We start from the raw sequence: 27,950 nt of genomic DNA, 5'->3' as shown, positions 1-27,950 counted from the left end.
GTGCGCTGGGCTCGGCCGCTTGTTTGGATGCTGCCGTCACATCATGGCGACGCGCGGAGCGGAGGCAGCGCGGGGCGCGGGCGGCAGCGCGGCGGCGGGACGGGGCCGGCAGAGCCCGGGCGCCGCGCCGCGAGAGCCGGCGGCCACCCCGACGCCGGTGCCCAGCGGCAGCCCGGAGGTGAGGGCGGCGCGGACGGTCCCGGGGGCAGGGCGCTCCCCCGCCCCGCCGGCGTCTGGCGCCTGGCTGCCCGCCTCCCCCGGCCCCACGCGGCCTCCGCGGCCGGCCGGCCCGAGCGCTCGGGGCTGGGGCGGGCACGGCGCCTGCCGCTCCCCCCGCTCTCGGGAGCCTGCGCCGGGCAGGCCGGGCTCCGCTGCGCTGCAGCCGCGGGTACGCGCCGGGAGCCGGGGGGCGTCTCGGCATCGCTCCCGGGGCGCTGCGACCGCCTGCCGGGCCCCCCGGCCGCGCTGCCGCCCCCTCCGCCTCCTCCCGGGGGGGGCAGGGGGGGGGGGGGAGGGGCGGCCCCGGCCTGGCGCGCGCGGCGGCCGTTGGGGGGGGCGGCACGTGGCGGGGCCGGGTTTTGGGGGGGGTGTGTCGGTGCGCCCGCCGGTGCCCGGGCGGGCCTGGGGGCCTTGGGCGGCCGGGCCCCGCTGCCCTGCGCCGGCGGGGCGGCCCTGGGGGCCCGGCAGTGCCTGTCGGGCGGCCCCGGCAGTGCCGGCACCTGGCGCCCGCCGGTGCCCGCGGCGGGGCTGAGGTGCGAGGCATGGCTGGCAGCGGCGGAGGCCCGCCCTCCCTGCCTGCCCGCCCTCCCGCCCTCCCTCCGGCGTGGGGTAGGTGCGGGAGCGACACGAAGTAGCGAGCACTCGCTTATCCTCCGAGATAGGTGCAAGTGGCCTTTTCCTCTGCCCAAGCGGCACTTGAAAGCGAAGCTGCCCTCGCGGACTTCACGGTAATTTCTGGTTGCATGTCGATGTAGGAAGAGGCTACAATCCGTGTGATCGGGCACCGAGCAACTGCCTGGAAACGCGCTGCGGTTCCGCCCGCGCGGCGCGGCTCGGCGGGACAGAGCTGCCCGAGGGATGCTGCCGTGTGAGGCTTCCGGGCCTCGTCCTGTGCCCTGACAGGCGTTCAAGTGGCTATTTTTTATTCTGTGGTATAAAAGGGTAATAACATCCCAGAAATAGGAACTTCGCGGTGGCGGTTGTTTATTTTAGCTGTTGGAGAGAGGTTTAGGAGGCTAGGGAGCTAGTTTTACTCAATGAAAAAACATCTGTATGTTTTCTCAAGTTTGGGTGTTTTTTTATTTTTGCTAGGAAGTGGCTTGTAATCAACTTCAGTGTCTGCTGTGAAAGCAGATTACTATGTTGTTTTTTAAAAAAATTAAAAAGACCCAAACAGACCAGCATCTCCATCTTATTTTGTATACCCAGAGTCTAATGGAATTTTTATGTTTTTTTAAAGAAGGTGAAATGTGGCAGGGAATATTAAGCAAATTTTATTTTTAACTTTTTTTGTGAATTGAGAATTCTTCAGCAGTCTTTTGCAGGTTTCCCTCCCCTTGCTTTGATACATGGGAGCACCTTTATTTTTAGTTTCCATGTGACCTGTTTGCATTGGGAATTCAGAACTTGTCTACCCTGCTTTTTCCAGAAACTTATTGTGGGTGACTAGAAAACTATTAGGTTTATAGTAAAGAGGAAGTGAAACCTCCTTGGTGGAAGTGATTCATGTTATATTAAATGTTTTCTTAATTAGCACCTGTATCAGATGCGTGCATTTAAAAAGGGCTGGTGAAATGGTCAGCACTTTGTCCTGCGTATAAATGCACTGAAAGCTTCCATCTAAGCTTTGAGTTCCTCCAGTTAATTTTTTGCTAGAAATGCAGAAAATGTTTTTTAATGTTTTATGCTAAAATGGGGAAGATATCTTTATAATCTTTTTTTCAGAGCATAGAGAAGGAAACCTATACAAGCAGAACTTTTTTTTCCTTCAAGATTATGTTTGAGGTAAATAAAAGAGCTGCTTTTAAAAGCAGGAATGTCTTCTGTGTCATGAGACCACTGAAAGAGCAAGAAGCATGGAAAGGGTAGCAGAAAAAAGTAAGGACCATAAGCAGGGGTCACAGGAGAATATAAGTGAACTAATATCAAAGACTGTATCTCAAATGTAAGGCTATCAGTATTTATAGTGGAATTCTATTGATACTGGGTTTTGTACTTTTATAAAATACAGATTTCCAAAATAGGCATTTTTTAGTTGTCCTGCTTTGTTGAGACTTACAAGCTTGCAGTACTTTGAAACTAATATGGAGCAGTACTGCATGTGCCTCAGTCAAGTATTTTGAAAGTAGATAAACGAGTGCATAAAACATTTTTTAATGTAATGACAGAACAAGGTGAAATGTTTGTTTGAAATTACTTCCTAGTCTCAATTGAGATCCTAGTTCAGTAGGGAAGCTGCCTCAGAGGCCATCAACTTTTCAGTAGGGTATAATTAGGCTGCATGATCATTTAGGTCAATGAGCATGGTATAAAGAAGTATTGCATGGAGAAATAACCTTTAATAAGCTAGTCTTGTGGGATGAGCACCTGACTTATTTTGACTAGTTTTCCTGAGGAAGACATGAATAAAATTAACTACTACAAATGAATTATTTTTCAGTATAATACAGTTATGTTAAATGAAGTAATCTTGAGTATCTGTGCTGAGGAAAAGTATATTACACGTTTTCAAATTAAGTTTTCCTCTTTTAGCAGGTAAGAGTAACTTGCTGGGATGCAGGAAGCCTAAAATTTGTTATAGGCCACAAACATTTATGATAAATGGGACATACTTTTTGCCCCAGGAGTTTTTGTAATATAATTGGTCAGGATAAGGGGTATAAGGCCTTCAAGTCCTGTTGCATGTGTATTAAGTTTGAAAATGTAGTCAGCTGAGTGGTGTTACTCAAATGGTCTTTTCTGGAGACTGATGCTGAGCAGATAATTACGTATTTGCTTGTATATTTTGGTTGTCTTACCGTTGTGAAAGTCTTCTATATGTCCATATGTTCTAAAACTTCTGGGATATTTCTTGAAAGTATTAGCAATTCTAAACGCTAAGGTTGTACATCTTCTGAGTACTGGCCAACTGCTGCTATGGGGAATATAGGAAATGTAGCAGATTTTTTTATAGATTAATGCCACTGCTTTCTCTTTTTTTTTTTTTTTTCCTGCAGCGGGGTGCTGCTAGCATATAGGGGGAAAAGGGTGTTGTTGCAGCTGCTAGTTATAGTTCCTTTTAATAAGCGTTTTGAACTTTGGTAAATCATTTTGTAGTCTCATGAAGTGGCGTGTTATCTGTGCAACATACTCTGTCTCTCGCTGAAAATTTTTCTAGGGATGTAACAATCTAATTCTGGTCCAACAGATTACAAGCCACCTATAACTAAAGCTGGTTAGAAGCTGAAGGTTGGAATCTGGTTGGAAGCTAGCAGTAGCAGCTAGAAAAGGTAGTGGTGATTTCAGTAGGTCTTTGGTGGGATGGTTTTGTTTTTATTCAGTCAGTACTGAATCAGCACTATTATACAATGTGCTGTGGAAGTGCTGTGTTCTGGCTGGAATGTTAAACTGAGAAGTTCACCCGTCTGATGAGCACACATTTGAAAAGATAGAGGTAGCAGTTGGGGTTGCTTGGACCACAGTCTCAGTAAATGGAGGGAAATTTTAGTTATATGAGTTAGTACTTTATCAATGTGGCATTCAGTATTTCTGTACTCTGACTTCAAGCTTGATACAGAAACTTTCTGTTAAAGTGTTTTAAGAATAAAATGGAGGCTAAGAAGGTAGTTTAGACTTCTGGTTATGTTTTTAATAACAAAAGTGACAGATAATGTAGAAAATTGTTATTCATAATTGGGAAGTCGTCCTGCTATTAGTGTTTTTGGCCCCTTCCAGGCAATAGGAAACTTTTTTTAAAAAGAAAAACACTTTCTGATCTAGGTTAACTACATTAGAATTTAGTATGTTGTGCCATTACTGTCAGTTTTGTTAAAATTTATGGACTACAACTTGATAGAATTTAAGTAGGCTTTGGGTTTTTTCTTATTTTTTGTATGTTATCAGGTTGTTCTAGCTGCTATCAGAACCACTTATTTAAATACAATATTCTAGCATGGGGTCACAGGTTTTTTTTTTAATTGTATTTGAACTAAGAAAAGTGGATATTTTTACTAAAAAATGTCTACTGACACATTGAGCTTTGGTTTTGCAGGGAACATGCTTGTTTGTCAGTCATCTTGGTTTTGTTCCGTGTTCACTGGAAAACCAAAAGAAGGTTGACAAGTTCTGTAGTCTTTTCACTATTGCTATTATTCTCAAATATACCTGAGATGTACAAGACACTTAAACACGAACCTTCTCTGTTAGACTTTGGAGAATGAACCTGAAGTACTGAAAAATCTGATGTGGGCTTTTTTGGCAAAGGATAGAGAATACTCAAAGCTGAGAAATTATTCTTGTCAGTAGAGAATTGGACTGACACCTAATTTGAGTTCTACAAAAAGCTCTGCTGAATTAATTAGGTGGCGGTGTTCACTCAGTTAAACTTCCAGGTGCTTTGGAATATGCCTGTTAATTGTCAGCTCTGAATTGACAGGTGTTCAGTTTACTATGATGGTTTGCTAATAGGGGTGGGCATTTCATGACTTACTGGTCACTTGTGTGCCTGCACCAGTGGCTACTCTTTTTTTCCTCAGAAATAACAAGAGTTTTCTTAGATGAAAACCAGTGAAAATTTCTGGGCTGTCTATATTTGAAGTAGTGCTTCTAATGAACATCATCACACTGATGGTGTTCCAGTACCTTGGTAGTCAGTGTTAACTGTGTACCTGTAGTGAGGATAAAGTGGGGTTTGGTTAGTTCCTTTGCTCTGGCTGGGATCAGACTGACTTTTTTTAGAGACTTTCATGCTTTGGCTTCTTTCCAACCATCATGCTAGCACTTCTGTTGGCAAGATTGCCTATTGCTGTGCAGTGAACTGGGGTGAGGTACTGATCTGGCTATAAACTGTGTTAGAACAAGTTGCACAAACGTTGTTGCTAGCAGGACAGGGTCGGGAATGAAATGCTAACAGAAGAGCTGCTTGGGCACTGCTGCTGTTCAGTGTGTAACCACAGCTGCAGCCAGTCAGGCCTTCTCAGCTGCTCGTTGGAGTTTTTGGCAGCTTTGTGCTCTGCTTTCAAACAGAAAACTTTGAGTCTGATGATAGATTTCAGAGAGTCTGGAAATACTGTGCCAAACCAGCAGTGAAAGCAGACTTTCTCTACCTTTCACCAGGCCTCTTAGGTACAAGTACCTGAATCATAGTTCACATACTATGTGATGGAAAAATTGCAAGTTTTGGCTGTTGTGTTGATACTGCAGTTCTCTGGTATCATGTGTTCAAATACCTTTGATCTTTTATGTCTTGTCAATGTATGTGGTATAGTATCTTCAGCTGCTGTGTGAATCATGGTTTTTGGGGCACATCTGTGCCATTATTTCAACCATTGGAACTTGGAAAAAGGTTAAGTAAGCTCTGCTGTTTTTGTGTATCTTGTCCTTTTTTAGGAATCATCTCTTGTTCTTGTTTGTTAAGCTGACCCTAAACTTCGAGGGGTAAGGTTTTCCCATGGCAGTGGAGGCCCTACAGTTTAAGAAAATCTAAGAAGTCGACTGTTAAATGTTTGGGTTGATTATATATTGCAGCAATTCTATCACTGCATTACGTTTTCAAACATTCTCAAGTACATTGTGTGACATGATTGGAAAATGATAAAACTGCAGTGTGTTTGTATTTGTCCATAAAGCAGGTGCATCATTTCCACGCTTGTGAAGAGCAAAGTGATTCTTCATAAGTCAAAAGTTGCTCCTTAATGTCTATACAGATTGTTTGCAATTAAAAAGCTTGTTGTCTTTTGTGACAGGCATTGTATGAATTCTGTCTTCTGAAGATTGAATCTGCCTTTCTTTAAGGGAACTTGCTTTAAGTATAGAGAACAACTGAGCTGTTACATATATTTTTACAGTATCATCATGTATTTGTTTAATGATTTTTAAAGAACTCTTCCAAGCATGCTGAACAAATTGGGAATTGAAATATATCTCACAATATATTTAGTGTTGGCTGTGTTCCTTTGATTTTGGCTGATTCCTTGTGAAGAGGAAAATGGTCCATCTGTGCAGAGTATAAAACCCAGTGCGAACTCTTGGTTTTAAGAGTTACAACATTTTTAAATATTAAGATATAAAATAACATGAAATTAATTTGTGCTTAAACAACAACTGCATATAAACAAGTCCTGTTTTGTAATGTATTGTGACATTTTAAGGAAATGTACTTTCACTGAAATCAATGAGAATGTTCACTTTACTTCAGCAGTAAAGTGAGTGGAATTCTGCTTATCATGCTACTTTAACTGTGTATCAACACTGTAGCAGGACTGCAAATAGACAGCAAAAAAAAATACCCGATCACCTCCTAGCCTCCCTAGTGTAACAAAACAGAAAAACTCCCAACCAAATACCCTTGAGGTTCTAATCAGTCTTAATTGTTTCTAGAAATTGAGAATGTTGTTCTGGCGTTTGAGAGGGGAGTCCAGTAGCTGCTTAATAAGCTTGTAGAGTGCTGTCATCAGGTCTTCTGCTCCAAAATGTGAACATATTACTGCAGTGTTAAAACAGCTGGTGGTGTTTAACTTTTTGGTTAAATGATTAAACATCTTGAGGTTTAAGAAATCTTCTGAGAAAGTTCTGTTAATTGTGCAGAAATAATTTATTGTTAAAAGTCATATGTAATAGGAGTCCAAATATGAAGACAGTTAATATTAACTTTTTTGGATTATTTCACAGATCTGAATTTTGATGTTTAAAAAATGGATGTGCTCCTGGTCCTGTTTATCATTCTTGTTAGAACAATAACTTTTCTCCAGTGGTGAGCTGGCAATCATATTTTGCATTCTGGTTGAAGTAGTGTAAACTCTTATCCTATAAATGTTATTGAAACAATATATTTCTGTGAATTTCTTTAGACTTATAGCAGGTTGATTTTTTTTTTATGGTTCTTTCTTGCAGTATGTCTTGATTAAAACTGGTATCTTCCAGTTTTCTGAAACTAGTATGTGATAAAGTTGTTTTTAATAATGGTGTCCTCTTGTCTCAATTTCTGTACCTTAGTTTTCAAATAACAGTACATCATGCTAGTTCAACTCTTCCTGAGTTTTACAGTTAATATACTTAAGGTTGATTAGTGATTAGTTGATTAGTAAGATACATATTTTTAAAAACTGCGAAGGTGATAGCTGAGGTGATGGTCAGTTAGTTTTGGAGCTTTAAGAATAGATTTCCATGTTGTTTCATTGTAAAGTAGTTAATTTTTTTGGGCTGTTGTGTTCTATTTTTATCACTCTTTAGACTCTTTCTGTGTACAGTTATTTATATACCTGTCTTGACAACCATGAGTACCAACTTGAATAACAGTGGAATTTTATTTGTCCATGCAGAAGAAAGGTGGAAGGTGTCATTTGAAATACAGTTGCTTGACTGTTTTTTGCTGCTTTTTCCTTTCTCTTCTGAAGGTGGTTGGTGGTGCAATGGAAGAAGCTGGATCTCGGGAGATGCAAATTAATAGCCAGGATCAGCTGGTGAATAGCAAGTGCAATGAATTGTCTGAAACAGCTTTGCAGCGTGCACAGTCCAACTGTTACAGCCTGGGAAACACAGGCACATTGGAAGAAGCTGAGTGTATCACAAGGAACAGAAAGCACCCCGGGGCCATGTGCTGCTCTCAAGAGTCTCGTGAGGAGACTCCTGGGAGAGAAGAAGCCCGTACTGATCCACCTGATGGCCAACAAGATCCAGAGAGTGAAAAACACAAGGAGAAAACTTTGGGTATGCTCACTTTGGCATTTTGATTTTCAAATGGCTTTCATGTTTTCATAAAGAGAGCGATGCATTTTCTCTGTCTTTGTCTCAAGTTTCCTTTGTAGCCAAAACTTGTCGTCTTTAACAGGATACTCTGAGAAAATGTGTACTGCTTAGGAAAAGACAGTTCATAATGCATATGTAAGAGTCCTTCCTCTGGTAATGCTATTTTTACAGGAATTGTAATAATAATAATGTGGTAATCACTAATCAGCTTTTTTAACTTTCCAGTTGTTGGATTAGTTTTTAAATTTGGGATTGCAGTGTTCAGGCTTATTAAAAACACTCATGTGAATATACTTTATTAGCAAAACTTAACCTTTTAAATTTCAGTCTTTCTGATTTTTCTTTTTATCTGTGCTGTTATAAAACAAAAATATTTTTGTGGTTTTAAGATTAAAGTAGGTTTTGCTATCTCAGTTATGTAGTGGCACACAGGCAAAACAAATTTATTCTTACTGTGATGGCTTCCCATTTCATCCGCTTGGATTACCCAGCTATCAAACCAAAGAGCAACTTAAATCACACTCATTTGTTATGGTTCTATATTTTACTTCTGAAGACAGGCTGCTTTTCTGCTGTTTTTTTCTCAATATGGTTCTCTTTCCTACAATTCATAGGAAAAGAAGTACTATTATTAATGCAAGCCTTGAACACACTTTCTACTCCTGAGGAAAAGCTGGCAGCTTTGTGCAAGAAGTATGCTGATCTGGTAAGTAATTTGTAAAGATAAGAGGAGTTATTCATGTGTTAACTGTGGAATGCAGGAACTTCTAATACAGGACAGTTAACAATATTGAATGTTTCATAGTGTTGGTAGGGGAAAAAAAGAATGCTTAGGCTTATTATGAGTATTGCTTCAGCCAAACTTGCATGTAGTCATCTCACTTCTACATGACTGCCTAAATCCAAAGAAAAAATAGGTTATGATAACTTTTTGATAACTTGGTGCAGAAGCATAACTTTAGGATTAAGAGAAGCTAGGAGTTTCTTTTGGGACTAGGTATTTTCTTAGGTTTTGTCTGTTGAAAATGTCTTTGTGCCAGCATTTTGTAATTTATATCCTTTAGAATAAAGGGAAAGAACAGACTGTGATAATGAGATTTGGAAAAAAAATACAGCAATACCTTAGTGATTTTTTTAAAATTTTTTTGGGAAAGGGGAAGTTAGAAGGACTGAGGTTTAATTTTGGTTTGGGCTTTCTGATCATACGAAGGAATGGATAGAAAAGTATACATTGAGTAACAAACAAAAAAAAGCATTAGCAGTGATTGGTCATAAAGTGTGTTACCACTCAAGCAGAAGAAATGATAGTTTATTTTCTAAATTAATGTGTGGCAAAATTGAGGGACAGGGAGGGGGAAGGCTCATAAATTGACTTTTCAGAATGTGCCTGGAGACGAGTGTATTATATATGAAAGTGTTTCTGAAAATGGCATAATGGCTGCACAACGTGTTGTAACTCTTCTAAAATAAATTTATTTTTCCTTTGAGATTAATATCTCCAGAGTGTTGAGCTAGCAGGTAGTCTTTTTACTCACAGAGGCAATGCTAGTGATTTAAGAATAGAATTACATTAGTTCTGTTTGGGTAATCCTGAGTCCTCCTTGGAGGTCTGTTACATTTTTGCTTTGTTTTCTCGGCTCTTTCAATGCATGCTTTTGTTCACATGAGTGAGTATCCTTCAAAACCAGCAGCTTCTCTCATAAGTCACTTTCATTTAAGTTATAAACAATAACATTTGCTCAGTACAACTCAAGAATGGGGAGCCCACCTAAAAATGAAATTTGATACTGTGAAGGAAAAACACAGTAAATGAGTTAGTTTTATGAGCAATTGCTTGTGCCTGTGATGCCTTTTCTATTTGAGCAAAGAGCTCCCATGTCAAATCATAATGGTGGTGATGACGGTCTGCATGAGGAGCTAGGTTGGCACAAATTCCTCACTTCTGAAAAAAAAAAAGAAAAACAAGCAGTCTGCACTATCTTCACTTTGATTCATGTTGAAGGAAAGATATCAATACAATTAGGGAACAGCTAGACCAAATGAATTGTAGTTTCCTTCAAGAAGCTTGGCAATCAGAGGGGTTCTGTTCATGTTATGTTTTTTCCCCTCCCAGGAGTGGATCTGTAGTGTAGAGTAAGCATTTAAAATTCACAGATAGTTACAAAAAAACAGTTGCTTTCTCCACGATGCTCAGAACTACTGTGAAGTTGGGTGGGAGGTTATCTGGGTCTAACAGTAGCTCTGATTTAGCTGAGTGAGTCTTAATAGGTACTCTGTTCCCTTTAAAAAGTTTAGGTTGATTCTGGTTATGTTCCTTTTAAGATGCCTTCTTTTCTTCATGATAGTGGTGGTGAACCACTGGCATAGGTGTCAGCTTTAATGCCAGCAGAGGTTTGAACTGTTTATGACAGTGCACCTACAATGCTTTTTTTCTTTTTTTAAAGATTCATCATCTTTAAAGCTCACTGTCAGGTTTTTCAGTGGTGTCTCATGAAAAGGACTGTACAATAAGGTAGGAAAGCCTCTCTCCTGGCAAAAGATCTTCCACAATTTTTTTTCCCTAATTTGGAATCTATCAGGAGATCAGATTGTGATGCAGGAAGGTTTGCATCCTTGGTGAAATGTCTCACAGTGGCCTGAAGTTTCATAGATATGCAAACAGCTCAGCCATTTGAAATGTTTTTTTTTCTGGCCACCCAAGAAAAGGGCTTTTGATGTTTGGATATCAAAACATTTCCCTAAGATCTATTTTCTCTAAACTAGATTAAATATATATTTAATGTACTGTTGTCATGGAGGTCCATAACTCTATATATTCTTTCTTCTGTGCTTCAGCATTATTTTGAGCTCTTTCAGAAAACCACCACTGTATTCTTCTTTGTCACGGTGATGTTTCTCATTGCCAGCCTTCTTTTCCTGTAGTGCACCAAGGCTGAGGCACTATCTTATAAGGAGCAGTGTTACACTTAACATTGTTACCTTCTTTGCAGTGGAACAGACTGCATAATATGGTTTCTTGGGGAGCCCAAAAATCATGTGTCAATGGAACTTATTCTCAAATAGATAATGCAAGAAACTTCCATTCCCTAGGTATTCATAGAATAGATTTTCAAGTCAGCACTGGATACAAAGTTTAATGCTGTCATCTACCATCAAAACAGCCTAAAGAAAATAGAATTAAGAACCTGTTTCAAATGGTTGACACTGCAGGTCTCTTTAAGTCATCAAAGCCTGGGCTGTGCAGCTTGAAATGTGTTTTACGTGATTTGCTAGGGCTGCTGGTTGTATCTGTTCCTTTCTGAAATACTGTAACATTTAACAAACTTGTATCAGTTACTGCTTCCTTTTGTAGAAGCTCCTGCTGACAAGAAAGAACTCTGTACACAGTTCAGTGAGTTTTTCTTTTTGATAGTAAAAATAAGACCAGTGGGATAAACAGCTGTGTGTAACTTACAGATAAGAGTAGAAAAAGTTGTGACTTGTGGAAAAGCCAGTCTCAGTTGGCTTTTAATTTTATGTGCCATGTCCTCCTTTCTCAGAGCTAGTCCTACCCCTATAGCTGAATGCAAGCTGATACTCTATGGTCAACAGGTCCACGGTTCCTTTTCCTCAAAGGCAAATGTCTGTTAAGTTGGAATTTGTGTGGTTTTGTCTTCTGTCTGTAGAATGATGGGAATTTCTCTTGTAAGATCAACTTGGGGGTCTTAATGAAATTATTTTACTTTCTTTCTTTCATCTGAAGTGTTTAAAGTTTGTTCAGTCTGCTCATCTAGATGCGTAAAGATAGTTTCACCTATGTTTATTTAATAAATACACTCTCTTCGTGTTAGTTGGAGGAGAGCCGCAATGTTCAAAAGCAGATGAAGATACTGCAGAAGAAGCAAGCACAAGTTGTGAAGGAGAAGGTCCACTTGCAGAGTGAGCATAGCAAGGCCATTTTGGCACGTAGCAAACTGGAATCTCTCTGTCGGGAGCTTCAGCGTCATAACAAGACTTTGAAGGTTAGTTTATTTATATAAATTATGCTGCCAGGGGTGGTGGAAACCTTACTTATTGATTACTGCTTAAAATCAGGACTGCTGCTTTCTCCTTATCGCTTTGCCTGTTACCTGTACCTGCAGAAGATGAGTGACGTGTGGCATAAGTGTACCTGACTTTAAGATAAAGCATATGGGTTCAAGTCACTGATTTTTATTTTTTTTCCCCCTCTCAAACTGGTTCGTAGATCATAGTACTTGCAGTATGCAATCTGGCTGTATTTGTTTCTGGGAGCAGTGCTGATGACTGCTGGAAAAAAATAGCACAAGTGAAATAGCAGCAGCATGAAATGGCAGGGTATCAAAAAAGGCTTAATTCTGTCAGAATAGAATGGATGGGAGTGAAATGGAGGACAGCAAAGAGATTATTCTCTGTGATCACTGTAGGAAATTTCATTAAGTACCAGTGCTGGTTTTAGCATCTGGTTAGCTCTTACTCCTGCAAAGGTGTTAATGTAGCATCTTGTAATGCCAGCCTCTAAGTAATGCTGGTAGTGGTAAGGAGAAAATTCTCTTAAACTTTTGGAATTTTTTCATTCTTTGTTTCATGCACTTCATGTGGGTAGTCAGCATAGCATATTGTTATTGTGGCTTGTATCAACTCTAGCGCTCTAGAACTTGAAACTGTCCAGGAGGGAATTATTACCATTATTACTGTTGTTTCTGACTCAAAATATGAAAAAGGTACATGGTTTGGCTTGAATGCATTAATATTGTTTCATAAAAGGAAGAAAACATGCAGCAAGCGCGTGAAGAAGAAGAAAGACGGAAAGAAGCAACTGCACACTTCCAGATTACACTGAATGAAATTCAGGCTCAACTGGAACAGCATGATATACATAATGCCAAGCTCCGTCAGGAAAATATTGAACTGGGGGAAAAACTGAAGAAACTCATTGAGCAGTATGCGTTGCGAGAAGAGGTGCTTATACTATGCTTCTAATGGGATTCTGTTAGTTCCTTGACTGTAAGGATGAGATAATTATTTAAAAGGAAGGAAAAAAATATACTACTTCCCAGCCATCGTCTATATATCATAAATTATTATTTTTACTTTACTACTGTGAAAAATTAAGTAATTGTTTGGCCCACTATCTGCCTTTTGTGTCTGGTTTTGCATATCTAAATTCAAGATGCATTGAAAATAAAATAATCTTACACAGTGAAAGTGGTCAAATAGAAGTAAGTTGTCCTGAGATGGTGGGATCTCTGTCTTTAGAGATATTCAGAACTCAACTGGGCAATGTCTGAGCAACTTGATCACTTTGAAGTTGACCCTCGTATGAGTGGACTAAATGCTTTCCAAATATTATTTCCAACATAAATATGTATTAATATCTGAAATTTTTCTAAATTATAATTTCACCTTATAATGGGAGGAGGTATAAGAGTTATTATCTTATTTATTTCAGTTCTCTAAGGCTGAGAGGTATGGCAAGTTCCTTTGTGTATGTAGCTCTTTTTGGCATAGAATTAAAATCCACTATCATGTTTTAAGAATATATTTGGACTGGTGTCATGGAAGTGGCTGTATTTTCGGGCTAGTTGGAGCCAACTTTAATTTGCACCAGTATGTGAGTTAGCCAGTCTAAGCTACAGTAGTGGAAAACAGCCAGTTCTCTGTGTCAAAGAGAACTAATCTTCAAGGAGTTCTACAGTGAAGATTAGTTCTTAGTTGGTGTAGGAGGTTTGGAATATAATTTCTCAGGTGGTTTTGGGTTTTTTTTGGTTTTTTTGGTTTTTTTTTTTCCTTAAATCTGGATCAGTTAGAAAGCTCTCTGTAAACTCTAGTTTCCCACTTCTTGCAATCATGCAATATTTTTATATACCATGAGAGAATTTGGGGCACAGAAAAGGTAGTAAGCTTCCTTGTGCTACTTTATGGATGGAAGTAAGACTTCCATGCAAAAATGCATTATTTATATGCATTTGTAGAATTTCATCAGTCAAATAAACCACTGTTGCAAACCTTGCTCATTTTGAGTTTTTTAATGGAGTAGAGACTTAAGATGTAATTTGTTACAGTTAAGGATCAGAGGTAGATACACCACCTTTAGAAGAAACAGTGTAGACTACTTGTTACATAATTTTTCAACCGCCTGGTGTGATGTGACTGACAGTATTGTACCAATTTAATAAAATATGCACCTGGCTTCTGTGAAAGGCAAAAAATGTGTAGCTATAATGTATGGTGATAACAGGAGAAGAAAAGTATGTAAACCAGTTTTTTGCTGCTTCATCTTTGGTATTAAACTTCTAAACAATAGGCATCTCGCTATACATGTGCACTTACCTTAGTTGACCAGTGCACTGCTTGTATTTGACTAATAAGATTTTCTTTCTTCCTGTAGCATATTGATAAAGTGTTCAAACATAAAGAACTGCAGCAGCAACTTGTGGATGCCAAACTTCAGCAAACTACACAACTTATTAAAGAAGCTGAGGAAAAACATCAGCGAGAAAGGGAGTTTGTAAGTGAATTTTGTTTGTTAAGGGAAGCAACAAAACCCACCCAATCCAGATTTTTCATTATTTAAAAGTAAATACAGCAAATGGAGGGGACTACCTTTTGAAAGTTAGAAAAGATTTCAGCATCAAGGCTGAGGCTTTTGTGTATGATGCCTACAAAATTATTGTCCATATTCACAGGCAAGTAATATTAGTATTTGCATTTTTGGTAGCAAGTATGCTGGATATCATTCAGATTTTTCTTAGACTGGGAAATACCTTGAGCTGAAAACACCAGAGGTACTTTTTTTGCTGTCTTGTAGTTGTCACTTTTGTTTTTATGCTACAATGAATGCAAAAGAAAACATACGCCCTTCTGAGCATATGTCCCAAGAACTGTCTGATGTTCTGTTTGTATGTGATAATCAGCAATTTGCTTGCAGTCTAAGAAGTTAGCTTCCAGTTGAAAAATAATACTTGGTGGTTTTTTAATGCTCCTTATGTATCTGAAATTTCTAGGCAAAAGCTTTTCTTTTCCTGTATAATCTTAAAGCTTTCATCCAGTGTTGAATTGTTCTATATTACCAAAACATAATTTTGGAATCACAGGCTGAAGAAAATCTCTTCAAAGATGAATCTATAAAACTGTGTCAAGTTGAAGCAAAATCAAACTAGATAGTAAAGGTAATATTAGTGACTGGATAAATGGAGGTGGAAAACAGGTTACAAAACAGTTATTAATGAACTGTACGTAATTTATAAACTGCTTGTATAAATATAGCAGTTAAAACTTGCAACAGAAGTAGAAGCCCTGACTCATGCTACCAATTTTAAAAAGTCTCAAAAAAAAATCTTGCATGCCAGCAGATGCTTTACATTGTGTATGTGAAGGTATAGTATAGGAATGAAAGACTTGTGAGAAACTATGGTTGAATGGCTCTTAGGTGATGTTAGCTTGTGTTCATGTTTCATCACAGATTAAGTTCTTTAATCCCTTCTTAAGGACACTTTCTTCATTATGTGCCTTTTTGCATTTTTTGTATTAGCTACTAAAAGAAGCTACTGAGTCCAGACACAAATGTGAACAGATGAAGCAACAGGAAGCTCAGCTGAAGCAGCAGGTATGTTTTTAAAATAGACTGCTCTTCAGTAAAAGTTGTTTTGAAAAAAAATACCTGAGAAAGAGATTTCTGATTGTAATGAACATAACACAGCACATGAAAAAACACCTACATTTTATGATTCATCAGACACAATATTCTACTTGTGAAAAATACTTGGTATATTTTTAATTAGGTCTTGCATTGAATTTCCAGTAGGTAACTCTTAAGTAGTGATGTGTGAAGTATAAATGGTAAAGACTTGACATACTTGCTGTTTAGTACACCTGGAGAGTACTGTTACTGACAGGTGCTAAACATTGAATTGCTGGAGGTGGTATCATTTAATAGTGTTAATATTACAAAGACTGGAATATATGAAAGCTTAAGATTATCTGTTCATTGTGGCTACTTCTTTACTAGTCTTTGGCTTCTCTGAAACTCATCTCTTCCAAAGGTATTTTAATATTATTTTTTTTATAGCTGTTCAGAACCAGAGAGGCCCTTGTGACTATAAAGAGTTGGGTGGGAATTTTTACCCATGCAGGTTTTAGAATTTGCTCCTTACTGTTTCCATCCCATCCTGTTGTGGAGACGTGGGAGCAAGTAATGTCACGTTTATCCTTGTAGTTATTCAGGTTTAGTAACCTAAAACTGAGTGTCTCTGTCCACAAAAAAAAAATGTACTGTCTTCAGATCATTTTCTTGCTGTAAATGCTATGGCAACGTTCTCTCCAAAAGTGGAGAGATGGTCTCTAGTTTTTGTGCTGTGGTCCTGGATCACCTGCAGTCATTGGCCACACGTGAGCTCACATAAGGCAAAGGTTCAGCTAACAGCATAGCATCTGAGAAGCAGTACTTTCTCCCTTTGGTTTGTACCTCTTATTGCTTCAGTTTTGTAAGTTTTTGTAGTGAGTTTTCTTGTAAGCTCGGTTTCATGTCCTTGCTCACACTTACTGTACTTAATTTGCATCCAGGCTTTCCAACAGTTACATTTCAAGTGTGCATGTGTGTAATTAAGTGTAACCACATGTTCAGTGATTTGGACTCGTATCCAGATTACCTCAATTTATTTTTTTTCAAGTTCATTACCCTTTATTTAAAATTCCACTGTCTTTTTGTTTAGCTTTTTAATGGGTATAGTTTGTGGTTTCTTGGGACTAATAGATTATTTGTAGAACAAGATGGGCTAAAAAGATCAGTCACAATAATAATGGTAGAGACTCATGATCTACTGTTGACAAGGTAGGCTAATTCTTGTTATGAAATTTCCTCTATTGTTAGAGAAAAATACAGTGTATTTGTGCTCTGAATTGTATTGTCCTGCAGCATGCAATGTAAGAATTGAGAGGACTGGTTACTCTTCAGATGGAGTAAGAAGTTACTAGTTAATGGCCATGTATTCTCAGAACACATGGCCGATAAGTTGTTCTAATACAAAACATATTGTAATTTTATTTTTTGTGGTGAAAAACCATGTTAACGTGTTTTTGCAGTTCCTTCTTCATGATTGACCTTGTGGTGCATGGCAAGAAAACTTTCATCGATTGCTAATGTTTTTCATTTGTTAAAATGTTTTTCACTATTGAGTTAATTCCTTGTCAATATTCACTTTCCATTATTTTTGCTCACTGGGTAGATTGCATAAGCTGTGAATGTGTATTTTGATTTCTGGAATCAATCATGTTTATTTTGTCTCAGCCTTGGTTGTTAGCTTTGGCTGATGAAGGTGGAAAGTTAGATCTTAGTTCTAAGTTTAATTTCACTAACCATGTGCTGAATTCCCTGTATATTAAAGTCCACAGAGTTTTTTTTCAGTGGGGAAGGAAACATGAGATAGTGATGAACTATGGTGTCTTCCAACATTTTATTAAACATAATCTCATTTTTTCTTCAGCATGAATTATTGTTCTATGAACACAGAATTGTCCTTTGATATGTAGTTTGAATAGCACGTTTTCAGGCAAGTTTTGCACACTCCTCAAATGGAAATTGTAGGATAGTATAAAAAAAATATTAACTTTATCTTCTACTATTTTGAATTTAATTTTTCCTTATGCCTTAATATTTTTATATACAGCTGTTAAGATTAATGCTCCTCCCTCTTTCCCAACAGCTTTCTCTTTACATGGATAAGTTTGAAGAATTCCAGACCACCATGGCAAAAAGTAATGAACTCTTTACAACCTTCAGGCAAGAAATGGAGAAGGTACTTGCAGGATTACTTAATTTAATATAAAATAATATAAAAATGCATGCTCTTAGTGGCAATAATTTTAGATTTTAGAACAGTTTGCCTTCTAAAAATTTACGGAATGTTTTGACATTGCATTTGGATCATAAGATAGGGCATAAGCATTTGTCCTATTATGGCAAGAAATGTCATTTTTTGGTTTTTTTGACATACTTGCAAAATATCAAAATACCAATTCTGATGTTTTATTGAATGCATACAATTCTTCTTTGTCTTTTTGGCTGTGCCTATATTTTAAAACTTATTTTCCTGGAGCTTTTTATTAGTTGTACTTGAAGGTTGCCAGTCTGTTAAGAATCAATCTTGTTTTCTTTGAATGCAGAATCTATTTGTGGGGTTGATTTTGTGCAGAAAGACTTTTCTGCAAAATAACTTCTTCAAACTGGACTTGAGCAGTAATGCTTACAAAGAGAATTGTTCATGTAAATCTACTTACATTGCCATGCAAGCCACATAACTAAGTCTTACTTAATCTTTTGTAGATGACGAAGAAGATTAAGAAACTGGAAAAGGAGACCATAGTGTGGCGAACCAAATGGGAAAACAACAACAAGGCTCTTCTGCAAATGGCTGAAGAGGTATTACCTTTTAAGCAGCAGTGTGGCTAAACGAGAGTCTGTAGCCTAGAGAGCTTCATACAGTTTTTCAGTTTTAGAGGATCAGAAATAATACACAGCAGCCTCTTCTTGGATTGTCTGCCATATGTTTTCCTGTTGTGTAAATGGCACTGTTCTCTTCAGACGTAGAAAATAAAAAGCTACTATATAAATCTAAACACGCGGCACAAAAAAAAATATTCAGCCTCCTCTTTCCTTGCATACTGTTTAATTGGTGGGTAACATGTTTGAAATCATACAAGATGAAAGAATTGACTCTATTTTAATATGCTGAACAAAGTTCAATTAGTGCCACAGTAGAAATCTATTTTAAATATACAAGACTGACACAAAGGAAATAACCCACGTGTAAGGGATTACTTCCTGCACTGCTGCTGCTTTTGAGGTCATACGGTGCTGTTACTTAATGGTAGTCCAGCAAGAAAGGACTTAAACCAGTTTTCATACAGGTCTCAGGCATAATGGTTTTAGCTACTCTGTCTAATGTCTAGTTCAAGTATATTAGGTATGTTCTTGCTAAGCCATGCTAGGTCATAGAGGTTTTGCTGCAGCACTGCTTATCTAATTTTAAGGAGAGCCATGAGTACAGTACCTTCTAATCTGGATTCTGCTGCTGAAGTGTGGATTTCCCACTTGTATGCCCTTCTGCTCCCTGTAGTTGCCATTATTTGGCTTGTAATTGACTGCTGTATGGGACTCATATCAGGATCCTCACTGATAATACAGCCCTCACTCACATTTAGCATTGTGCAGTTACATGGTTCTCAATGTTTCTTTAAAGGTGTCTGTTGCCACTCGTTTTAGACAAACCCTCTGAATTGTGTTGGTCAGGTATGCTGAGGATACTGTATGTGCAGCTGGAAACCTACCAGATTAGCTAAATGTTCAGAATTAAAGAGTGGCCATTCTTTTCATTAGGAAAAAAAAAACAGTTGGATCACAGAACTTCTATTTTCTTTTGTCCTTCAGAAAACAGTAAGAGATAAAGAATACAAGGGCTTTCAAATAAAACTGGAGCGTTTGGAGAAGCTATGCAGGGCCCTTCAGACAGAAAGGAACGAGCTGAATGAGAAGGTGGAAGTCCTTAAGGAGCAGGTTTCTCTCAGAGAAGCAGATGTGGATCTAGCCGTGCAGGTGTTGCAGTCCTGCACACTCAATTCCCATGAGGAGCTGGCAACTCCCACTGACACAGAACCAGGAATCCAACCCGATGTGGAATCATGTGTGGCAAATAGTTCCGAAAAGACTGTCTCAGCAAGTTGTGTTCCTGGCACTGAATCTGTAGACTAAAATGAAGTGTAAACACTGTATTGAGAGCTATATTTTGTGTATAACTTTCTCTGTTGGTGGTAACTATTTGGTTTTGTGGTGAAAATTTTCTTACTTTTTCTACCATATCTGTATTTTCTTAGAACTACTGGACTTATGTGGTACAGGAAGCTGCATAGCAGCTTTAAATAGCTTAAACTATAAATTTTCCACAACTGTGTTGCACATCTGCCTCATTTTTTAAAAGAAAATATTTTTCCATAAAAGGATGCATGTGCATTTCCTCCCCACAACACAAATCACTGTAGTGGAAGACTGTGTACAGATATAACATCGTTCCGGGGAAAATAGTGACAGCATGTCACTTCTTTGGTTTAAAGAACAGCATTCTGGTTTTGTTGATTGATTTCCCACTCAGTATATACTAAAGATTACCAGTTTTTCAAGTAAATTTATCTACCTAAGGATGTCTAATGGCCAGTAAAAAATGTCAGCTTTCCCCTCTAGTATGTTTTCATGTATATGAATGAAAAAGCAAAGGTCCAGAATATAGTAAAAGATACATTTAAGGGTTTTATGTATTTTGTGGTATGAAAAAACAGCTTTGAAATACATTGATTTGCAGCTGGTGAAACAGGGTGTACAACTTTTTGCAGACTTCTCAGGGTTGTGTTGTAAAGGTTAGTTTGGACTGTTTGCTTACCTGTGAACAAGTGAAATATAAGTGTGTAAGAAAATACACAGCAATGTTACCAAGTGGAATTTTGCAGTTGTGTAGCCTATTGCATAGGTGTTGGTCACATTCTTCCCTCTTGGCTGCAGAGTGTCCATCACATGGTTGTCCTAACTAGAGATATCCATTATTGTCAATATGAATCTCTGGATTACATGAAGGGCTGGAAAATAGACATTTACTGCCGTAGGTGTGGAAGAAGCAAGTCTGTGGCATATAGGCTTTCTGATAGCCTTGTATGCATTGTATTTAAGTGTTAGTTAAGTGTATATGGGTTATGATGGAACATAGAGATTCACACACTTTCCCTGAAGTACAACATGGAATTTCTTGCACACTCGGCCTCAAAGCTGTACCAGTTGGCATAGTGCCTTCCCAGTTAGGTTATCTGGTAAAGATGATACTTCAAATTCTGATGTTAACGTACCACAAGCAAACCCCCCTATGAAAATCTTCATATAGAGTCTTTCCTTAGAAATTTTGATAGCCACCTTTTGAGTTTTCCTGAGAGAAACTAGGACCAATATTTTTGGCAAGACAAGCTGCCCTTAACTTTAGTTCCCATATATTTACTTTAGAGTTTTGGTTGCTGTTGTTTTAAGAACTCTGAATATGTGTAGCCTTTTCTGGTACTTAAAGTTCTTTGCACTTACTTGGGAGGGACTTCTGAATCAAGCACATCTCTCAAATGAGCTTCCCACCCGCATTGCCCTTGACAGTTTAGTGGCTAAATTAATTACTTGAATGTTCAGGCTGCACTGAGCTCCTGATCCTTTTCCTGTAGTAATGTATGTTGAAATAATGTAGCTGTCTCTGAAAGAGAGTAAGGTTATGTCAGGCCTAATAAATGTGTTTTAGCTCGTATCACTGAGAGGAACTGTGCAAAACTGACATTTCTTAAATGGTGGAGCACAGGAGAAGCTGGCCATCATTCTCCTAGATTTGTGGGGGTTTTTTTGTGTTTGTGGTCCAAGCACAATGCAGGAATGAAAAGAAGGTAGCAGTGAGCAGTCAGTCAGGTTAGACTCAGAGCTTTGAAATGTTAATCATTTTAACCATATGGCATAAAAAATATTGGAAAGAAGTATTTCAGACTTGCTTTACAAATTACTTGCTTTATAGAATCAAACAGTTTAAAAAATAGTTGTTGCAAGAACTGGTTTTCAGCTAACACTAAGCCTGAAGTAATTTTCCTGAGGAAAAGTGAAAAACTTTGTATCTAATGCATCAATACCGTTGGCAAGGTAGGACGTGCAGTTTTCTATTTTTACAATCTATTGGACATTTGTATCTTTAACAATTCTTTCTATAGAGCTTGGTCTATATGGAGGCAAGAGTGAATTTTTGGACCCTGCTATGAGAAATTTTTAAAGGGCTTTTAGAGATGTGACTGATGTATAGAATGGCAATACAAATATATTTGTTACTGACAGTATCTAGATGAAGCAGAATGCCCCAGGTGATAGGCTTTTAAGATGGGGATACTTTTTTTTTTTCTTTCCTACCCTTAACATACTTATTTCATATTGACTTACTTGGTAAAGGTGAGCTATACTTGGCTTCCTGAAATGAGTCAATAGTTTCATGCATTGCTTCAAGTGTTAAAAAATAATAATAATTAGAAAATTTATATGAGGGATAAGCTCAGCACTCTTAACTGATCTGCCATACAGCAGGCTCTTGCACTGCCAGTCTGCAGCCAAATTGGCTCCAGTAGGGTTTTTAAGTAAATTTGTGTTAATGCCTTTCTCCCACTATTTTCCCACTACCATAAACTGTTTAACCTGGGCTGTAAACTAATGTAGCCTGAAATAAGTATGTCTAATTATGAAAACTCTGGGGGCCCGATTGACAGTTTCACCATGACCAAGCTGCAGAAAGTTAAATGGTGTGTGATGCAAGACCCAAATATGTGTACATACACAAGTAAGTTAGGACTGTATCTCTAATGTTTTGTCCTTCCTTTCATTACACCTGGTTACGTTACAGTTCAATTCTCAGGTGTTGCAGAAAATCTACCTCTTTGGACTGTAGATGGAAATAACTGTGAAAAAAAGTGATGCAGAAATCTAGTTTGTGCTAAACACACTGCTTTATTTTTACAACCCATGTCTGCTTTCATGAGGAAAAATGATAAATGAACAGGCAGTCTTTGTTTTGCTTTTCAAAAACATTTTGTAGAGATTTTTCACTAATGTGAATCTGAAATTTTATCTACTCGATTCTGTATAGATTAAGTAAATAAGTATGCTTAATATATTGGACTCTGAGTTTTTCTTTAACATATTCATGTCTTCTAACTGGATCTGCTGAACTCATTGTATTTGTTTGAAAACTCAAGAATGAAAATTAAAAAGATGTGAAGTTGCAGTTCAAGTGTATTGTTCCAAGTGAAATCCCGTAAGAAAAGTGCTGTTACAGGTCACGTTGCTGACTTGCCTGGCCCTGGTGGTAGCCAGGACAAGAATATGGCAGTAGGTGAAGTGCTGTTCTGCTTGCCAGGCTGGCTTGGCTTCGGTTTGGGGGTGTCACAAGGTGGAGGGCTGGTCAGAGCACAGTGAGCAGGAGCTCTGGCTGAACCTGTGGCTGCCTGCTCTGAATTCTGCTTATGCCTTCGGGCTCCAGAAGGCTGTTACCAGGGTTCAGTTAGGTGCAGTTTGGCTTCTGTTAAAAATTAGGTTGTTAAGTGCTTCAAGTGCTCTCTATGCTGTCCTATGAATATGAGGTTGGTTGTTAATGTACAACTCTCTCCCACTTTCCTAATAATGGTAAGTGTTCTGTTTGCCTTTTTCAGCATATTCCCTAATATTTGGCAACTTCTCTAAGTTTATGAGAACTGGGTTTGAGTTCAGTTTTCCTTTGTGTATACTTTATCTAGGCAGCACATGGAATTTTGTACAGCAATATACTATGATGTGTTCTGTGACTCTTAGAAGACCATAGTAATTCACTTTTTTGAAGATACCCATTTTATAAAATCTGAGCAATGTAAGTCCTGCCCCTATGCCTTTTATAAAGCTGTGCCAAGTATTTGGGAATCCAAGTATGTTGCCTGGTTCCAGTCACTGTCCTTGCTGTAGTTGTTTGCTCCTTCAAAGTAGTCCCTCACCTCCGAGCCTTGACTCCACAAAAGGTGCTGCTGCTGTCCCTGTATAAGCATCTCTGCTTTTTCTGTCCTTTCTTATGGTTCATAACTGATACAGAAGTCAAACCTACAGTTCCATGGATCTTGCCAGTCTTCCTAAATTCCTTATAGAAGCTGGTCAGATTTGCAAGCTTTTGCTAGAGAAAAATTTGGTCACACATCACAGTTAATAGCTGAGGAATTTTGGTGGTTTTTTTGTTTGGTTTGTTGTTTTTTTTTTGCTAGGTGCCAAGTCTGTTCTATTAATGTACCTGCACAGTCTGGCATGTACACACACATTTGAGGCCGTACTTAAGTCTTCTGAAGAGTATCTCTGATGTGAGAACCTCTTTCACCAGCTGCATTGTGAACCCTTCAGTTGCTGCTAGGGCTTCTTTTCCCTGGCAGACAGGTTAGGGTGTTTGATGTACTTGAAAGAGATACTTGCTTTTAGGCCTTAATATTAAAGTTACTCCTCACAGGTACTTTTCTTGTTCCTTTTTGAATTTAACTTCCTATTATCCACCTTTTTCCTCTCGGTTAGACATGCCATCGTGAAAGAAGGATGTGTTTTCTTCTAACAGCCTAACTCTGTCTCATCTAACTATGTTGATGGGCACACACCTAACCTGCACTTTTTGTAATTTAAGACTTTGTGCTGCCTGCAAAGACTTTAATTTCCTTCTAGCCTGTTGGATATCTTCTGGGTTTGAGGTTGAATGTTAATTTGGATTTCTAGCTCAGACAAGGATCTGGGGTGTGCCCCTTCTGGACCACAACAGCTGAGTCTTGAAGCAGGCCTCGCGCACCATTCAAGACCACGCCAAGAATCCTGCTCCTAATGCTCTACTTCAAGAACGTAATCCCAGCAGCCAAAAATGTAAATACCCTGTTACATCTTGTGATATTTGCTGAAGCTGAGGAAATGAATTCAAGTCTCTCTCAATTTTTAACCTTACTTTAACTACAACCGTGCAATAGATACTCCATACTGATGTAGTTCACTATTACTTCCACTGCATTTATGTCCTGGTGTTACGAGTCAAAATAACTACCTCAGTTATGCCAAGTCTAAGATGTGTTACTGGTGTTTAATCCATGTAATTGTTTGGTTGTTTGGTTTTCTGTTGGTGTTTTTGTTGGGTTTTTTTCTCATCCCCAGTATTCATGTTAAACTTTGTCATGTTGCCCATTCATCAAAACTTCTGCTGGCTTTGACCACACTGCTGCTGCTTCCTGTCAGAAGGTCACTCACTGACTCTGCTCCTAAACCTTTGTGCAGTTTAAAGCAGAGAAGAATTCCCTTTTAAAGAGGAAGAGTAGTTACACAACTCTCAAACACCAGGTTATCAGTTGTTACGCATGTTTGGCCATGCACAGTGTGCAAACCCATGCATGTTTGGGTTTGCAGGTTATTTGAAGTGCCAACTCACAGGACAGGATGAATCTGAAAGAATCAAAAGAACCTACCATATTGGATCTTCTAGTGGCTGGAAAGCAAAAGGACAAACCAGGTGTTGACTAAGTGCTTCTCTGTGGAGAGTTTACGCAGCTTGCAGGTGCACTTTGTGCTGCTGTTTCAGTGCTGAAGTGAAAAGGTACAGAGTGCACACCAACAATAAGGAAGTGTAGTATGGATGAGGGAATAAACCATATGGCTATATATAGAAAATTGTCTGGTATCAGTTGGTGGACACTCGCATGCTGCGATAAAGGCAAACTCAGTTCTTCATACACAGTTAAGGAAAACCCTGAAACTGCTGTCTCCCTAAAGCAAAACGTGGGAATGCTACACCCCTCCTCAGCATTGATGTTGTATCAGTATCATCTTCCAAAATATTTTAGTATTGGTTACTCTTAAACTTGCAGCTCCTCAGAGTCACTTTTTTCAAGTCCACATTCACAGGAGATGGTGATGCAAACCATCCGTTTCTGAGGGAAGAAAAGAGTGGGAATGAAAACTTGTGATGTGCAGCAGTATTGTGTGTTGGCCTTACTAGTAACGATCTGCCACTCTACCAGGATGCTGGCAGTGTGCAAGGGTGCTGCTCTCCAGCTACTGACCTCTCTTCTGAAGCACTTCAACCACTCTGAGGAGATAGCATGGCTGAAGTTTTTATCATTCAACTCCTGGAAACACAGGTCTCATAGTTCATAACATCTGCTGTCACTCATGCTTTATTTCAGTACAAAGGGGAAAGAATTTAGGTTTTGTTGGTGCTGAAAAAGTTTAGAAAGAGGTACCCTTTATGCTGAAACTAAATGTATAAAATGTGTAGGTGTTGATAACAAATGAGGAAGTCACCCTGAATTGGATGTTTTTCACTTTAAATTACCTTCTGTAATTTTTGTTATGGCTGCACTTCTGGAAATACTGCAGTTCCCTTTAAAAGAAAGGATGGGAAGTGTCCTGTTTTTTTCTCTCCCAGCATGTACCAGGAGTAACTTACTGCCCTGAGTATGCTCCATAAGTACTGTGTAAGTACACCTAAAGTAATTGTTGTTTAAATGCCATAAATAAATATTTTCTGTAGCCGTTGTTCAGGCTGACTGTTTAATGATTTTTTTATTAAACTTCATATTCCATTATTTTTACTAACTGCAGCTGACAAGCATTATCTACTTACTATGGAGGTAATGGGTTTTTTAATCAAAATATTAAGGCACTCCAATGACAAAGAGTCTTAAAAAATAATGACCTTCCAGTGTTCCACAAACATTCTACTCCGGCAATAAAAAAATCTGCATAGGACTTGCAGATTAAAACTCGTAATGGTTGCAGGGGCACATTTTCTGTCAGCAACAAAAAGGTTTAAGTCAGCTCTTGAATAGTGGCCCTGTGACCCACCTGTGGAGCCAAGGGGTCCTGCAGCCACCTAAGTAATAGCTTCTGCAAGGTTGCCACTACTAAAGGAAGGTATATGTGTACACATATATTGTGATAGATAATCCAAACTCAGGGAAATCTGAGGTTGTATTTACAGCAGCACTGTGAAATACAAGTCTATTAAAGATAATGAAATTATGCTCTGCTTTTCTTCCCTAATATTTATGCAATCCCACTGCCTTTCAGCTGTACAGGAGTGGGTACTGAGTGCATCCCTCAGCCCCAGCTGACTCTTCAGTGCTCTACAGGGAAGCAGCAGGGCTTTGTGGGAAGTTGAAGGTATCTACCAGTGACTGACTGGCTCATAGAGCTCTGGCTTGGAGCTCTTGGTATTTCAGTAAAGGAAATGAGGAACACTGACAACCATTTTGGTTTTTTTAAAGATAGAAGGGTCTGTACATTGTACCAGAGCCAAACTTTCTCTTTGACAGTATGCCACTAATCCAGTAGGTCTGCTTTTGCAATAATTCAACTTTATCCAGTTAACCATGATACAAAAAAAGGTCATTAAAAAATTAAGAGAATGGCTTTAAGCATTTATAATTGAACAAATACCATTCTGGGCCTTGCCAGCCAAGGCAGTGCTTCAGCAGGTGTTCTGCCTTCTGTAGGAGACCCCATTTTCAACAGGACTGAATTCAGAGAAGCTCAAGTTCCAGGGCCAGCCTATCCTGAGGGCCTCTGACACTGAGTTAGCAGCTTCCTGAGGGGGCCTGAGATGTTCCTGGTGCTCGTTAGCAAGCTGGGGATAGAAATTGCTGGCACAGCAGCTGCATCGGCTGTTTCACACCAGCTCACGCCCTGAAGCAGTAAAACCCACCATTGTCTGTAAGTTAGTCAAACAAAACCAAGCTCAGAACCATGCTTAGAGAATGCATGCATCTCCACTTCCTGGACATGGCATTTTAGTGTTTTTACACCCACAGATGCCAGCTAGACCAAAGCATGGTTAATTGGCCTAGCTGTCCTTCAGCAGCTGTGACCTTTCATGCTGTTCAGCACACCTTCTCCAGCTGCTGCCTACCACTGACAGCATCTCAGCCTTCCTGAGGAATATTCAAGCTTTCCTACAGGAAAGCTGGAGAGGGACTTCTTAAAAGTGCATGTAGTGATAGGATGAGGGGGGGGGGGGGTGGTTGAAGACTAAAAGAGATCAGAAAGAAATCGTTCAGTGTGAGGGTGGTGAGACACTAGAACTGGTTTCCCAGGGAAGTTGTGGATGTTCCCTTCCCCAGGATGGCTGGGGCTTTGAGCAACCTGGCCCAGTGGAAGGTGTCCCTGCTCATACAGAGAGGCTGGAACTAGATAATCCTTAAGGTCCCTTCCAATGTAAACCTCTCTATGATTCTTTAAGAGGAACTGTTCTGGAAAGAGGTGTGGAAGGAGACAAGTTTATGCATGCTGCTCCAGTGCCTACAACACGAGAGGTCCTGCTAGCAGCAGACAGGGGATTAAAAACAGGCAGTGTAAGGAGAGAAATAAGAACAGTACTGCAACCACTCACCCCTTCTTCTTAATCTATCTAGCTAGTGAGGCA

The 27,950-nt window shown here is 39.2% G+C and overlaps 1 protein-coding gene across 2 annotated transcripts; it reads left to right on the top strand.

Moving 5' to 3' along the window:
* TXLNG (taxilin gamma) lies at positions 1–26,070 on the top strand. Of its 2 annotated transcripts, none has more exons than XM_051626955.1 (10): positions 1–178; positions 7,593–7,905; positions 8,559–8,650; positions 11,775–11,945; positions 12,709–12,903; positions 14,333–14,452; positions 15,476–15,550; positions 17,646–17,738; positions 18,266–18,361; positions 19,370–26,070. In XM_051626955.1, the coding sequence occupies exons 1-10, from the start codon at positions 44–46 to the stop codon at positions 19,688–19,690; spliced, it is 1,611 nt and encodes a 536-aa protein (XP_051482915.1). In that variant the 5' UTR covers positions 1–43; the 3' UTR covers positions 19,691–26,070. The 2 variants fall into 2 exon arrangements, with proteins under 2 accessions (XP_051482915.1, XP_051482925.1); XM_051626965.1 differs by lacking the exon at positions 1–178 and adding an exon at positions 1,961–2,004.
* The last annotated feature ends 1,880 nt before the right edge of the window (positions 26,071–27,950 follow it).

This window comes from Apus apus, chromosome 1, assembly GCF_020740795.1.
Source record: "Apus apus isolate bApuApu2 chromosome 1, bApuApu2.pri.cur, whole genome shotgun sequence".
Classification (NCBI taxonomy): Eukaryota; Metazoa; Chordata; class Aves; order Apodiformes; family Apodidae; genus Apus; species Apus apus.
This window is presented reverse-complemented; position numbering and strand designations above follow the sequence as displayed.